This window comes from Carassius gibelio, chromosome A21 (genome assembly GCF_023724105.1).
Source record: "Carassius gibelio isolate Cgi1373 ecotype wild population from Czech Republic chromosome A21, carGib1.2-hapl.c, whole genome shotgun sequence".
Classification (NCBI taxonomy): domain Eukaryota; kingdom Metazoa; phylum Chordata; class Actinopteri; order Cypriniformes; family Cyprinidae; genus Carassius; species Carassius gibelio.
In genome coordinates, this window is record NC_068391.1 from 19,764,546 (window position 1) to 19,780,464 (window position 15,919).

The following is a 15,919-nucleotide window of genomic DNA, read 5'->3' on the forward strand; positions in this document are numbered from 1 at the left end:
TTTTCATAAAAGGAAGCATGAACACATGTTCGACTGCACCATATGAACACAATCAAGCCTAGAAAAAAACTGTCAACCACCCCTTTAATTCAACTCAGTCGGCCTACACAGCATGAGACAAGGGATTGTTGTTTTTATTTTCTGAAACATGGCTGAACGACAATATCCTGGACTTTTCCGCTGCACGGTTTAACCTGCTACTGAGTGAACAGAGATACAGCACTGTCTGGTAAAGCAGCCGCTGGGGGTGGCTCATGTGTGTACGTCAACAAAGAGTAGTGCTGTGGTAGTGACAAAACACTGTTCATCGCTGGTGGAGCTCATGTTTGTAAAGTGTCGACTGTTCTATCTGCCACGGGAGTTCACAGCCATTGTTATTGCCGCAGTTTACATTACCCCATGTGCAAACGCCAAGGACGCACTTTGGGAGCTGTACAGTGCCATCAGCGAACAACAAATAATCCTGACGGTTTTTCAGAAAAGCCAGTGACTTCAACCTAGCTAACTTAAAGACAGTTCTGCCAATGTTCTACCAACATATGAACTTTGCAACTAGGGGAAAAAAGACACTGTACTTTGCCTACACAACAGAAAAGAATGCATACAAGGCGGTACCCCACCCCCACCTTGGGTACTCAGATCACATCTCTGTTATGCTAATTCCAGCATACACACTACTTCTGAAACTCGCTTCCGAAAACCGGTTCACAATACTCATCACAATATGGCCAGATTATGCTTCTTCAACACTACAGGACTGCTTTCAACGCATAGACTGGAACATGTGTAAAAGGCAGCCACCTGCAACAACCACACAGACCTGCAGGAGTACACTGAAACAGTGAGTGCTTATGTCAAAAAGTCAACCTGTCTTCCAACCAATAGGCCGGTAAAGGTTGTTTGTCCAAATCCCTGAAAAACCACCCATCAGAGTGTATACTTTTTCATATTAATGTTTTGTATTCTTTTATTTGTGCTGTATTTGGGTTTTCTGTTGCTCCGTTTGTCTCTGTCCCAAATGGCACACTCCAGACTTGTTGACTTCCTCAGAGTCCACATTTGGATGATGTCATGTAGTGCAGACCTATAGGGCCCTTGGTGCGAGTCCACGAGGGCGCATTGAGAGGTATTTTTGGGACAGACTCGATCGGCAAGCCGGAAATAACGGTCTGGTCTGGTTGTTTTTGCCTATGCCACCTGGGCATTAGACAATATTTACATGCTTATTTAAATAATGTATACAGTTTTAATAATACATAATGTTCCATTTGACCTAAGATTAAAATTTTAACACATAATAAACGTGTGTGAGTTTCAGATAATTTTACAGGTTTAAATATAAATACTAGGTTTACATATGACTCAGTAAAGCCCTGACATTTGGTTCTATTTATTAATTATTTATAATGAATCATAATGCGATCATATTATTCAACACGCTATTATTATGTTTGAGATATCAACCACCTGTCGATGACCATAATGTTTGTATAAACTGTAGGTAACAACTGGTAAAATGTACACCTAGGTCATTAAAAACCGTAATGATACCTACACTTAAATATTTTCTTCTCAGCCATGTCGTCAATTGCTCTTGAGCGAAATCCTCCCATCTGTTGTCTGATTGGCATTTCGCAAGGATTCCTGGGTAGTTAAAGTGTGCGTAGCATGCATTTATGCAGGCTTCGCGGAAGACCGATTCAAGGGTACAAAGAGGGCGCTGCTGAGCACACTTCAGAGCGTTAAAATGCTGAATGGGACGGCCTACTTACTCGTAGTCTCGGTGAGCACTCGCAATTTAAGTCCACAAGACAGAAAGTCCACATGAAGTGCACCATTTGGGACAGGGCCTTCGTAGAGCATTGCATTATACAATTATATGTAATCATATGTTCGATCCCAGAGAATGCACATGCTCATAAAATGTATATGCTCCATAAATCATAACTTTGCATGATTTCTGTAAGGGGTAGGTTTAGGCCTGGGGTTGGGTATGGTCATTCGAATGAATAAACCACCTTATAAAATATGTGTGCTGTGTATGCTGTGAGATTGGTGTAAAACGTCCACACACTGCATTTAAATAAACACGTATTTTGATTGGTATTATTTTTATGCCCGCTAAAAGGCGCTTAACTTTAAAATGCAAATATAGGTTGTAATAAGGTGCTTGCACAAACAACCTATATGGTCGTTTTTTGTTGGAAAACAGGCTCCAAAATTTGCATTGATGATGTGACAGTCACCAAGACCGTCACTGCACATGCAAACCAGAAGCCGTGGATGTCAGATGAGGTTCGTGGGCTGCTAAAGACCAGAGATGAAGAATTCAGATCAGGAGATAGAGCAGGCCTCAAAACAGCAAGAGCCAATCTGTCCTGTGGCATCAAAAATGCAAAACGGTCATATGCTCAAAAAATCAACAATCACTTCACAGACAGCAGAAACACATGGAGCCTGTGGCAAGCCATTCAGACCATCACTGACTACAAGCCCCCACCACAGGCCTGAGATATTGACACATCCCTCCCGACACTACCGACAATCTTGACACTGCTGACCGATGACTGCACTGCCAAGTGCAGCTCCAACAACATCATCAAGTTTGCAGATTACACAACTGTGGTCAGTCTCATCAGCAACAGCGATGAAATGCACTACAGCGAGGAAGTGGCTGAATGGTGTGACACTAACAACCTGTCCCTCAATGTGAGAAAAACAAAGAAGGTTATGAACAACTTCAGGAGAAACTCTTGACCATCGACAACTCGACTGTGAAGAGAGTCAGCTGCATTAAGTTCCTAGGGGTGCACATCACATAGGATCTCACCTGGACCACCAACACTATGTCACTCTCCAAGAAGCCACAACAGTACATACATTTTCTTCGCTGGTTGAAAAGGAAAAGTGATCACAGCTGCAAAAAAAAAAAAAAAAAGACTCTCATGCTCATGAACTACAAATCATCTTGCACTGTTCCCCAGCCAGTTGCTTTACTTACAATGTTTCTTTTTGCGCATGTACCGTATTATGTGAAGCATAGTTTGTATTTGTTTAGTTTATGTATAGACAAACATTTATATATAGTATATTTATAGTCAAAATCTGTCAGTAGGTTAGTTGTGTAAAGGTACATTATTTATGTGACGCATTCATATAGTTTGTATTATTATTATTTTTGTTCATGTATAGGCAAACTTTATATGTAGTATATTTATAGTCAAAATCTGTCAGTAGGTTAGATGTGTATAGGTTTATACTGTTTTACGTCATTGTTGTATGTCTGTATTTATGTAGCACTGTGGTTCTGTGAGGCACGCCATTTCATTCCACTGTATGTCCACACATGTAGCGCAATGACAATAAAGCTCGACTTGATCTTGAACTGAATCAGTTCTACAGAACTACCTAAGTAGTCTTCATTTGATAGTGTTTTACTGTTACTCAAGTAATTATTATCATCATAACTTTTACTTCTACTTACGGAAGTTCTAAGCGGCCATGCATTATAATTTTTTCCTTTTTGTTTTCTCGTTATAACGACTTATTTTTCTCGTTATCTCGACATAATGAAAGTTTGTTTTCTCGTTATAACGACATGACAGTTTTACTGTTGCTATAATAACGAACTCAACTTTGACAGGCATCTGATGGACAACCATGCAGATGCTCTTACTGTAGCCTTTCAGCAAATTTTGCTTCGCCTAGGTAATAACGTCTACAATACTGTATATAAATAAAGGCTGATCAATCACTGTCGATTTTTCCAGAGACAGTACAACGAACATTTTGTTTTTTGTAATTAACATGTTTAAATGGCAATACCGCAAAATTAGAGCTGCTTGGATTAAACTCACTTTTCATTTTCCCTTTATTTGAAATAAAATTATATATAATTTGTAATTTGTAGTAGTCATTATATGATGTGGCAGATATCAGGTGTGTTACAAGCTTCTGTTTGAAAAGAGCGTTCATGTGTACGTGTAGTGTATGTGTGTGTGTGCGTGTGTAGAAAAAAAACATTACAACATTACAGAACAAAACTGAATTAAATTAGCCTATGGATTTTACATATACATCACATTTCTAATCAATATGGTTAACAATAAAGATTAGTAATAAGGAAAAGAAGCACATCAGCCTACATCGTTAAATCCCGTCCTACTGTAGATAAACAGAATACAGTGATGTCAACCTTGGTTTTAATAAGCAGTTATTTTATGACACAGAACGCGTTGGTGAAACTCATGCATCTAGGAACTTAATACACAAAATATTCATATTGATTCAAGCATTTAACATTTATGAATTAATTAAATGTCAGCACTGAACAAGACTGCACAAATTATAGCGATCATGAGGAAGGTCCGCTTACAGTAAAGTGGATAGTATACAACACCCCATCAGTTATATTCAGGTCTATAGTGCCACCTGCTGGCGCAGTTTTGTAACTTATTAGAGAAAACGAAGTCGTTATAACGAGAAAACGAACTTTGTTATGTCGAGAAAACGAGAAAATTAAGTCGTTATAATGAGAAAACGAACTTCGTTATGTCGAGATAACAAGAAAATTAAGTCGTTATAACGAGAAAACGACCTTCGCTATGTCGAGATAACGACAAAATGAAGTCGTTATAATAATAAAACAAGAAGAAAAAAAATTATAATGCATGGCCGCTTAGAACTTCCGTATCTACTTGTAATTGAGTTCAGTATTTGGTTACTCTACCCACATCTGTGCACATAAGATGACTAATTTTATGTGGCTCAGAAACATTTTTCTGAAAGTGAGGCAAAACATTACATAATTCGGGGCCAGGATCCTTTTTATCAAGAGGAGTTTTCCTTATCAGCAAGCTGATCAGCTTGTGTGACAGTTGTTTGTGTATGCTTCCTAGCTGGAAGAGTGCATATATGCAATTTATATACAATTCTCAATTATTTTAAAGAAATTAAAGTGTTTGGTGTTGTCTGATTACACATGTAATAAAGTCAAAAACTCCTTGATCACGGGAAGAAGGAGGCGGGACTGTGGACATTCAAATCAAGACTTTAATACCAAAATAAACCGAAACAGCGTGACAGCCCCTCGCGGACGACTGTCGCTCACAAACACAAAACAAATCCCAGGCCTGGTCCTCTCTCGTCCTTCATTGTCGTCGCTCCTCCTTTGTATCCTTCCGATCTCCTCAGTGGGACTCGAGACCAGTGAGGACAGCAGGAATCGCTCATTTCCAATCACTCCACCGGCTTCGCTCAAACAAAGTTCCCACGGCTTTCGGCCCCACCCCACTCGTCACGATACACTAACTGGCCGCTGTATTAGGTACACTTTATTAGGTGCTTGTACCGGGTTGGACCCTCTTTTGAATTTAGAACTGTCACACAGTAGATTCAACAAGGTGCTGGAAACATTCCTCATAGATGTTGGTCCATATTGACATGATAACATTGCACAGTTCCTGTAGATTTGTCCATCCATGATGCAAATCTCCCATTCCATCACATCCAAAAAGTGCTATATTGGACTGAGATCTGGTGACTATGGAGGCCATTTGAGTAACGTGAACTAACTGTCATGTTCAAGAAACCAGTCTGAGATGATCTGAGCTTTGTGACATGGTGCATTATCCTGCTGGAAGTAGCCAACACAAGATGGGTACACTGTAGTCATAAAGGGATGGACATGGTCTGCAACAATACTCAGGCTGTGGCATTTAAACAATGCACATTTGGTATTAAGTGGCCCAAATTATACCAAAAAAAATCCCTCACACCATTACACGAGCACCAGAAACCTGATCCATTGATACAACGCAAAATGGATCCATCCTTTCATGTTTTTTATGAAAAATTCTGCCCCTACCATCTGAATGTCACAACAGAAATCGAGACTCATCAACCCAGACAACGTTTTTGAAATCTTCTGTTCTCCAGTTTTGGTGAGCTTTTGTGAACAGGATCCTCAGTTTCCTGTTCTTAGCTGTCAGGAGCGGCACCGGTATCTTCTGTAGCTCATCTGCTTCAGGGTTTGATATGATGTGCATTCAGAGATGCTCCTCTTCATACCTTGATTGTGAACAGTGGTTATTTGAGTTACTGTTACCTTCCTATAAGTTTGAACCATCAACGAGGCATTTTTGCCCACAGAACTGCCTTTTGATGGATATCTTCTCTTTTTCAGACCATTCTCTGCAAACCCTAGAGATGGTTTATGTGTAAAAAATATCAGACACTGCTGCTTTCACAAACGTCTAAGAAGGCAACTAGTATTTTTATAGATCTTAGACCTTACTATTTGTGAATATGTGAATAGTTTTATTAATTTAAATGTAAAGCTTGTGATAAAAATATATTCCTATATAATATAAACACAATAAAAAATCATCTGCAAAAGTCAGGCAATTTTGTCAATACATTTTTTTAACAGTGAACAGCTTTAACACCATAAAGTTACTCCCCCTGTGTCTCTGGCTCAAGAAATGTAAACTTGCTCACAGATGATTGTTTCATTTCAGTCTGTGATCTCTAACCCTGATCAAAACTAGCTCCCAACCAGGTATTGATTTCATGGGGTCCAAGTGTGTCAAATGTAATGTAATTATCTCTTTAAATGTTCTTTTTTCATGTAGCTAATTTTCAGTTTCCTAAATACATGCTTAAACAAATGTTATGAATGCTTTCTTCTTCTTCACATCAGGGTTTGCTGGCACTCCCGGTTACCTGTCCCCTGAAGTCTTACGGAAAGACCCCTATGGAAAAGCTGTAGACCTGTGGGCATGTGGTTAGTTTTTTCATATTTCTGCATCAAACATTGATACATATCAGTGTTGTATGTGTGTTAAGTTGTGCCTTTAACCCCGTTAAGCTATGATTTTGTTCTTTAATACAACCAGAGCGATTTCCCGTATTCTGTAGTTGCATTCACATAAATGCCAGATAGCTCCGGAAAAGATAACACAAATGAGTTATCATCAGAAATGTGATTGCTATTGTACTCATCATAAAGCACCAGTCTTTCATCTTGTGAAGCAACATTATACAGTTACATTTTAGAGAATAGTATTTTCCTAATTTGTGACAACAGTTTGAGGAGTTCCTTTTCTGTTCTGGGATGACAACAGCCGTGTGCACAAAGTGAGATCCGTTAAGAAATGGTTTACTGAGTCTGGTGTGGAACACTTTTGTTTTTTGCCTTCATCAAGTCAAACCACATAAACCCAGCATTAGAGCCTTGATCCTCTAAATGGGAGCAAATCTCTGCAGTCATATTATATATTTAGAAGAGCAGATTGGAAGCTGTTAGGACAGACCAGCTCTCTATTAATGCACATGTTAAATGCAGGGTTGCTACTGTAGCTCCCAGAAAAAAATTAAATTCCAACCCAAAGTCTACTGACTGAGCTCACTGTAGTTTGAGGGTTACAAATAGGGATGAGACTGTAACAGTTTGACAAAAACCATGATAAAATTAACAGAAGTTAGTATTACCATTTAATGTTTTAATTATCATTAAAACTGTATTAGATTACTGAGATTTTGAAAAAAAAAGTTAGCAGCAGTCTCAAGCAAGTATTTTGTGTGAAACTATGGTGGAATGGAGTGACGAGTTTTACAGAGGGAAATTATATTAATTAAAGTATGAATTAATTATATGAATGTATCTCTGAAGGGAACCAAATGCCTTCAGAAAAGTGTATATGCCATTACCTTTTCATCTTCCCCCTGTATATATATGTGTTTAATAGTGCAGCAGTTTATAGCGGTTAGTGTGGAAAAGGTTCTATTACTGCTGTTCCATAAGCGCCACCTGTTGGCATACAGTGGATTTACATTTTCAGTTGGCCTGTCTGCAGTATTTGTTCAGAAAAATGCAAAAATCTGAACAAATTGTTAAGTACTTTTGTTCGTTTGATGAAAAATAAGCTAGTGTGCATTCTAATGATCTATATTTGCACTGAGTGGCGTCTGTACTGCCCGGTCAGAGAACACCTGTCAAAAGCTCACTATCCAATCAGAGGAGATCACTGTTAAGCCCGCCCCCACGAGAGGTTTGTGTTAAAAAAACCAAACGAAAAACTGTAAAACGTAAGCGAAATCTGTGGCAATTAATTCAGAATCCACGATTAGCGGAAACAAATCTTTGAATAACATTAACAAAGAATGAAGCATATTTGAAGAGACTTTTCAATTTGTGCGTCTGAGTTCATTTTTTTTTTTTTTTTCGTTTTCATTGTTTTTTTTCTTCTTTTGTAATGGCATATTTTTGATAGTTTCTGAAAAAGTTACATTCAGTTTTATAAAGTTTCGTTCATTATTATTGAAACAAATGTAATTCCATACTTACACATTAACATATCATAATATATATATATATATATATATATATATATATATATATATATATATATATATATATAGGCTATATTACATATTGTAATATTATATAATGTTGTGCGCTATCTGAAGGCTCGCTGAAGTGAACTAACCCTGTAACAGAAGCTGCTCCGGAGCAGGTTATGTTCAGAGAGTGAGTTGCTATGACAACTAACATACCCTGAAAGTTACCTTCATTTTTGGAACTGAAATTTGAGGTTATCCGCATACTTACTCTTAAACATACCCGGGTATGTCACATAACCTGCTTTCTGGAATACCCCCCTGATGTGTTTTATTTGTTGTTGTTGTTGTTGTTATTATTGGGGTCGTTACCAATTTTGAATGTTAAAATAGGGGGTCGTCTAAAAAAAAAAAGAAAAAAAAAAAGTTGGGAACCACAGCAATAAAGGGCCATAAAATAAAAGTTTTTATACATTTATGTTTTTTATTTTAAAGATCAAAACACATTAGTAAAAAGGATCTATTTTTATTTTCATCTCTGCTTACAGAGAAATGTTATAGCAGCCATGGAACATTATGAAAGTAGCCCAACCTTCAACTCTGTAATCTTTCCTGTGAATGCATTTTCAAAACGTCTTTCTTTATTTGTACAACCCCAATTGTACACGTAAGTAAATAAAAAAAAAATTAAAAAAAATCCTAACCCATCCATCTCAATTCCCCTTTAGGTGTGATTCTCTACATCCTGCTGGTTGGATACCCACCTTTTTGGGATGAAGACCAACATAGACTCTATCAGCAAATTAAAGCTGGTGCCTATGATGTTAGTTTAAACATCCTTCATATAATATTGATGATAATGCCAGAAGTGCCGATAGATCTCTGATTCACACTTGGATCGCTATGTTGCACCCATTAGTTTCCTTCACCTGAGTGGGACACAGTCACCCCTGAGGCGAAGGATCTGATTAATAAGATGCTGACCATCAACCCATCTAAACGCATCACTGCTGCGGAGGCACTCAAGCACCCATGGATCTCAGTGAGTTTACAACTGAAATGTCATTTCTATCCTTCCATCAGTACTCAGAACATATATACATGTTTTGTCTTAGGACCTTGAATTCAGTTAATTTAGACAGCAAATGAATAAGTACATCAAGTTCAGAGCAAGAAATCAGGTATCATCGATTAACTATGAACGGAACTGAACAATAGATTGCAAAAAGTTTACAGCACAGCTATAATGATAATGAAACAATAACATTCGAAATGATTTTTCCCATCCGATGAACATTAAAAGCAGTAAAAGTCTATTAGAATCCATCCTGCTTTTATAGAGCTCAAACATTTAAAGCAGCAAACGACAAAACTGCAGAGCTCGCTTATAATACACAGAACATTATCGTGCATTGGCTTGGACGCTAATATAGTTATCATTATAATTATCTTTATCATTTCATTCTTTGTATGAACAGGCCTTTTCTGTACACATTAATTTACTTCATGTTTCATAAACCATGTACTTAAGTAAATATTTTCAGACCTTTTTTTAGCATTTTGACAGAAAGGAAGATCTAAAGGGAATGTTTATTCGATTATTAATTCCATGTTCTTTTATTATAAAGATTTTTGATGTTTTCGGAAATGGCTGCAGATTCTCCAAATTCTCCAAATAACATTTGGTTTCAACTCTGTTTGCTTTTAGCATCGCTCCACTGTTGCATCCTGCATGCACAGACAGGAGACTGTTGAATGCTTGAAGAAGTTCAATGCTAGAAGAAAGCTCAAGGTAAGTTTGTATAAGGCTGTGATAAGCTCTCATGTGTGTTGCACACTTTACTTTTTATAAATGATGGGTGAAAATCAGGCTATTCGGAGTCCTTAACAATCACAGTTATAAACCATTCTGAACTGAAAACAGGAATGCATTTTGAATTATAATTCAGTTCCGGAATTTGAATTGAGGTAGCAAACAAAACTCATTTTGAATTTGAGTGTTTGAAGTAGAAATAAAAATGTATTATTTCTTTTAAACTAGAAAAGACCAACTTTGAGTGTTGGTTTTATTCAACGCTATCTCACGACTAATTTGTACGTATTTTACGAGGTGGCTTATCCGTACTAATTTGTAAGACCTCATTCGTACGATTTTATATGACCCCAGTGACGGTTAGGTTTAGGAGCGGGGTTAGGTTTAGGTCATTCGTACAAATTAATACGAATTGTGTACCTCGTAAAATACGTACGATTTGGCAACAATCGTATGAATTTGTACGAGTGTGGTCGTACGAATTCGTACGAATAAGCCACCTTGTGAAAAATGTACGACTTGCTGTGAGATCGGGTTGGTTTTATTAGTGAAATAAAACATTTATGGATCAAGGTTAAAGAATACATAATTTTCCTGAATGAATTACCAGTGTTAAATGTTTTTAATTGCAGTTGTTTAATTCCTTTTCCTGTCATTCCATTTAAACTTCCTGTGGAGCAAATTCAATTCAAATTCCAACTAATAATCTAAAAGGGAGCCAGTTCATAAATTCTGTATTTTGCATAACAATACACCATTGTTACTGAGAAAAACTGGCTAAAAACATCTTCTACGTGTTTTATTTTTTATTTTTCAGGGTGCTATTCTCACTACCATGCTGGTCACCAGAAACTTCTCAGGTAACTCTATTCTATTTATATTTTCTGCTGTATCTTTTTCAACCCGATGTGAAAATCTGCACGAGTACAGTATGTCTTGATCAGGACCCACAGATTATTTTACACTGGAGCTGTTTGGATTCATGGTGTTTGAGGCGTGAAGTTTCTGAAAAGTTGTCGTTGACGGCTCTAATGAAAGATGATTAAAGCTTGAGTCTGGCATTTGCAAGCATTTGGAAATTTGATCAAATTCAAATTCAAATCATTGGCATGGCTATGTCATCCTACCAAATTTAGCCCAAGAAGAGTTGGGCAAAATAATGTGAACATTCATTATTCTAGGGGTTAATATTATTTGTAGGCTATGATTAAAAAAACAAACATTGTTATTATCTTTTATACAGATTAGTTTATGTTGTGTTTAGTACAAGTGGCCTGTCAAATTTTGTCAGAACAAATCATGAAAGCCTGTTTAGACCGAGAGTTTTAACCCTTAAAGCCCTGTTGTTTAGAGTTAAGAACAACAATCTTGATGATTATGACTGCAGACAAAAATCATTGCAAGACTTCAACAGCGAAGAAGAATAGAGGGCGAAAACTGAACTGAATGATCGTCAAACACTAAGATGGATTGTGTCTAAATAACACTGCAAACGTCAAAATTCACTGTGAAGACCACAACAACTGTCCACAGAGAAAAGAAAGAGCTGCAATTGTTAAAAAATTTTTTCTCAGAAACCAAGGCTAATGTGTGAAAAACATGGAACCTGGACTGCCAGAACACCAAAAACAAATCAGCTGACTTGAATATTATATATTCACATATAGAAGAATGAGAAGCTGATGCTACGCGATGGATTAGGGTTGTGGGGTAGATGCACGCGAATCCTGCATATAATATGCATGCTAAAGTCCATTTTTGTGTATCAGTACCACAAGGTTTCTTGTGTTGTTTTTTTTTTTTTTTTTTTTCTATTTATATGCTTTTTTTTATTAGACTGGGCTTACAGTTGATACAGGTGACCTCTGGTGGTGATATGACAGTTCAACAGTTATAACTCACAACAGATCCTAGATGGAGCTGTATAATAAGTTGTATAATAAGCAAGAATGGACATGAGTTGATCAATTAAATATAACTATTAAATTATTAATAATGAAAATAACAATATTAACAATAAAATAAAATAAAAATACATATATAATTGTATTCTCATTTTTTTACAATTTAGCATAATTGTATTATTATCCTATGATGAATGAACTCTTTCAGCGCCCCAGTTGCTCCAGAAGACACTGAACTGAGCATGTGTGAACCAAGCTCTTGAAAGAAGGGGCCAAATTAACATTTGTATGGTTCCTCATGGTTTATGTAAATTAGTTTACTCACTTAATATGCATTACATAAGTAAAACGTCCATGTTTCCCATCATTTTTAAGTGCTTTAATAATGTAATTGTGTATATGTGATGTTATTGCGAAATTATCCTACATAAATCGACTAGTGAATCGGTTAGAACCAGTTTGAAGAACCAGTCTGTTTGAGTCTTAAAGGGAAGATTGTTGTAAATAATGTTCAGTTTCTCATAGGCAGATCCTTTCATGTCACAAGGTCTCAATATATAATCAAGGACCATGGTTTCAACAAAAAATCATCATCATCAAAAAAAAAAAAGAGTTAGAAAATTAACTTTCCCAAAGATACAAACTCACAACAATGATTCCTTAATCCGAGCCTATTTGGAAACTATTTTCTTTTTTAAGAATTTGGTTGCTTGTGTATATGTCATGTGGGTGGGGGTCTGTAAAAGGTCAGATTAAAATAGATTGCTCCACCTGTTCAAGTGTAGCAGCCGTAGATTTTGCACAGGCCATTCTATCACTCCCAAAAACTCTTGATCATTTATCACATCCTGACTATTTTTACCCGCTGCGGTAACTCTCCACTAACTACTCTAAGATAATGTCCAGCGGAAACATTCTGGCTTGAGTCAACAGTGCACTTTTAGGTTTTAGTGCTGTCTCTGTCCATTATTATAGGAAGGTTTAAATTGTGATACAGGTCAAGTGTAATACTTAGATCAAGACTTCACACTGTTTAGAGTGCCTGCACTTTTTACACACATGAAGTAGCAAAGTAAAAAAAATAAATAAACAAAAGTAAGGAAATATTCATTCCGTAATAGGTTTTTTTATTTTATTTTGTGTGTTTTATTTTTATGTATTGTCAAAAAATAACTTATTTTGGCTATCATGAGTCTTTTATTTTTGGACTAAATCATATTTGTGTGCTTTTTTTTTTCCATTTCGTTAAAACACTTTATATTAAGTGGCTTTAACTACTATGTACTTAAATTAATAAGTTGGTGCAATGCCCCTATTGTGTACATTTACATGCTTTTACATTGTACTTTGTACGTCTGTAATTAATTTCTGTAATTACATTTATAATTACACTGTTAACCCATCCCTCACACCTTAACCCACCCTTAACCTTACCCATACCACCAAACCGGTCCCTAACCTTACCCCTATCCCACCTCAATAGCAGAAAAAGTGTTTTTTTTTGCAAGACAATATGAACACAATAAGTACATAATAGTTAAGGCCAGTTAATATAAAGTGGGACGCATATTTTTAAATATTTGATATTCTCTCCCTGTTCCTGCTTGTTGGTTTAGAGAAGCTTTTAAGAGTGAAGCGTTCCCGGAGTGTGGGAGTATGTGATTATGTATGCTGGAAACTCCCAGGACCTATTTTAGAAAGTCAAAAGATCCTCCAGAGCCAAAATCCATCTGGAGAGCTGAGCTGTGCTATGCCCCTCACTGTGCTTTTCTGGGCTTTTGTGCCCTTTCTTATAGCAATTTCACTCTTTTTCTTCATCTCTCATTCAGGAGGAAAGAGTGGGGTCAGCAAGAAGACAGATGGTGTGAAGGTAGGATGGAAATCAGATATTCACTGTTTAGATAATTGATACAAATAATGATTTTAATTGATCCTGTTTGAATTTAAGTCTATAATTTGCACACTGCAAACTTTATTTTGTATATTATGTTATATTAAGGTCTGTCAAGTGATCAAAATTATATTTTTCTAATTAATTACATGATGTGCCAGTTAATTAAATTAATTGCACATCAATTTTAGCTGGGAAATTGCCCTCCAAAAAATAGTAATTATTGTTTTAGATGAGTAAAGCATTGAATATGCATTACAAAAAGTAACTTTAGAAAGAAATGTTTTGATTCAACATTGTATAAATAATGATAATAAATGTCAATGTTTTAATGAATATTTTAATATTAAATGATTTTATAAAAAATTATGAAACTTAAACTACCACTAGGTAGCCGCAAGTCACAGACTTAATAAACGAGTCATTAATTCAACCGATTCGTTTAAACATTTGATTAGTTTACAAATTAAGCAAGTGAACGTCTTTAAGAATGGCACGTGAATCATTAGCTCACTTGATTCTTTCAGAAACATGGATTCATTCAGTAAGTAAACGTTGTTGCGTGTTGCTCAGAGAACCAACAATTTTACTGTTACTTCATTTGGAACAATTTTCCTTAGCAGAATTTAACAAAATATTATATAAATGCATAGACATATATAAGCTACAAAAGTTAATCAGTGAGTGAGTGCTTGCTCTTTTTCTTTTGTGATTTACATCATTGACGGACTGCAGCATGTTTCACTTTAAAAGCAGCGCTGTCTCTTTAAAGCCTGATCTGATCCACTTCCGGTTTTCTCCCAACTCTTTTAGGTCATTTAGGACTGTCTAACTCGAACTGTAACAAAAACGGGCATTTTGGCATAATTGTCTGTGTTTTTGTCATAGACTGTATAAAACCGCGTCAAAAAGAACTCACTGCGCTTCTCACGCTACTGGCTCGCTGTCTGAAGCTGCTTTCTGTGCGCATGCTACTGAGCTTTTTCTGACAAATAATAATTATATTAAAGGGGGGGTAAAATGATCGTTTTCACTCAATATCCTGTTAATCTTGAGTACCTATAGAGTAGTACTGCATCCTTCATAACTCCAAAAAGTCTTTTTATATTATTAAGTTTTATTATATTCATAAGAGAAAGATAGTCTGTACCGATTTTTCCCGGAAAAACACGACCGGCTGGAGGCGTGACGTGTGGGCGGAGCTAAAGAATCACGAGCGCCAGTAGGCTTTTGCGTTGAGAGCGTTTGGAAGCTGTGACACCGTGAGGACAAAACCAACCAAAACAAACCATGGCTTACAGTCAGATTCAGCGTATATTTATGATCCAGAATCAGATCCAGAGGCTGAAATTTAACAAGAGCAGCATCAGCAATCAGTCTCTATGTGGTATGTACTGAAACTGTATATATTTGCTTAGCGGTTTTGGAAAGTTCCACTTTGTCGTCTTTTTTTTTTTTTTTTTTTTTAAGCTGTACATGTGGAAAGTGCAGTTTGATGACAACATCACATGTTGTTTACTTGATGTGCTTACGCGCTGATAGCTAAGTTAACAACACAGAGATATTTTAAGCAGTTTTACTCACCGTCTGCGGTTCCAACACACGATTGTGACCCTTTTTCGTTGGGATTGCATCATCCTTAAGAAATAAACGATGTGCAAATCCGGCGTCAAACTGGGCCTTGTTTGTAAAACAAGCATCTTCGAAATGCAGGGAACAAACACAAACACTTGCACAACTCCATTGATGCTCTGTAAAAATAAACTCCATCCACTGGTCCCTTAATGCTGTTTCTCTTTTGGTAATCTGTGCAGGGTTGTCTTGCCCTGGCAACCAAAAACACACTTCTTTTGTGACATTTCGCGACGCTCTCGCTCTGCCTCTGATCAGTGAATGTCTGTGCTCTCAGTGCTCTGCTATACAGGAGCGTGTGCTCTTCCGGGAGAAGTGCCCTCAGGACCCATATAAGGA

At 36.7% G+C, this 15,919-nt stretch overlaps 1 protein-coding gene across 2 annotated transcripts in view; it reads left to right on the forward strand.

The window, feature by feature from the left end:
- LOC127942234 (calcium/calmodulin-dependent protein kinase type II subunit alpha) overlaps positions 1-15,919 on the forward strand; it is a 46,719-nt gene that overhangs the window by 18,967 nt on the left and 11,833 nt on the right. For both annotated transcript variants that reach the window (XM_052537925.1, XM_052537926.1), the window contains exons 8-13: positions 6,701-6,784; positions 9,069-9,163; positions 9,260-9,382; positions 10,049-10,132; positions 10,971-11,013; positions 13,887-13,927. In XM_052537925.1, the coding sequence (XP_052393885.1) occupies positions 6,701-6,784; positions 9,069-9,163; positions 9,260-9,382; positions 10,049-10,132; positions 10,971-11,013; positions 13,887-13,927 (470 nt within the window). The remainder of the gene's footprint in view (positions 1-6,700; positions 6,785-9,068; positions 9,164-9,259; positions 9,383-10,048; positions 10,133-10,970; positions 11,014-13,886; positions 13,928-15,919) is intronic.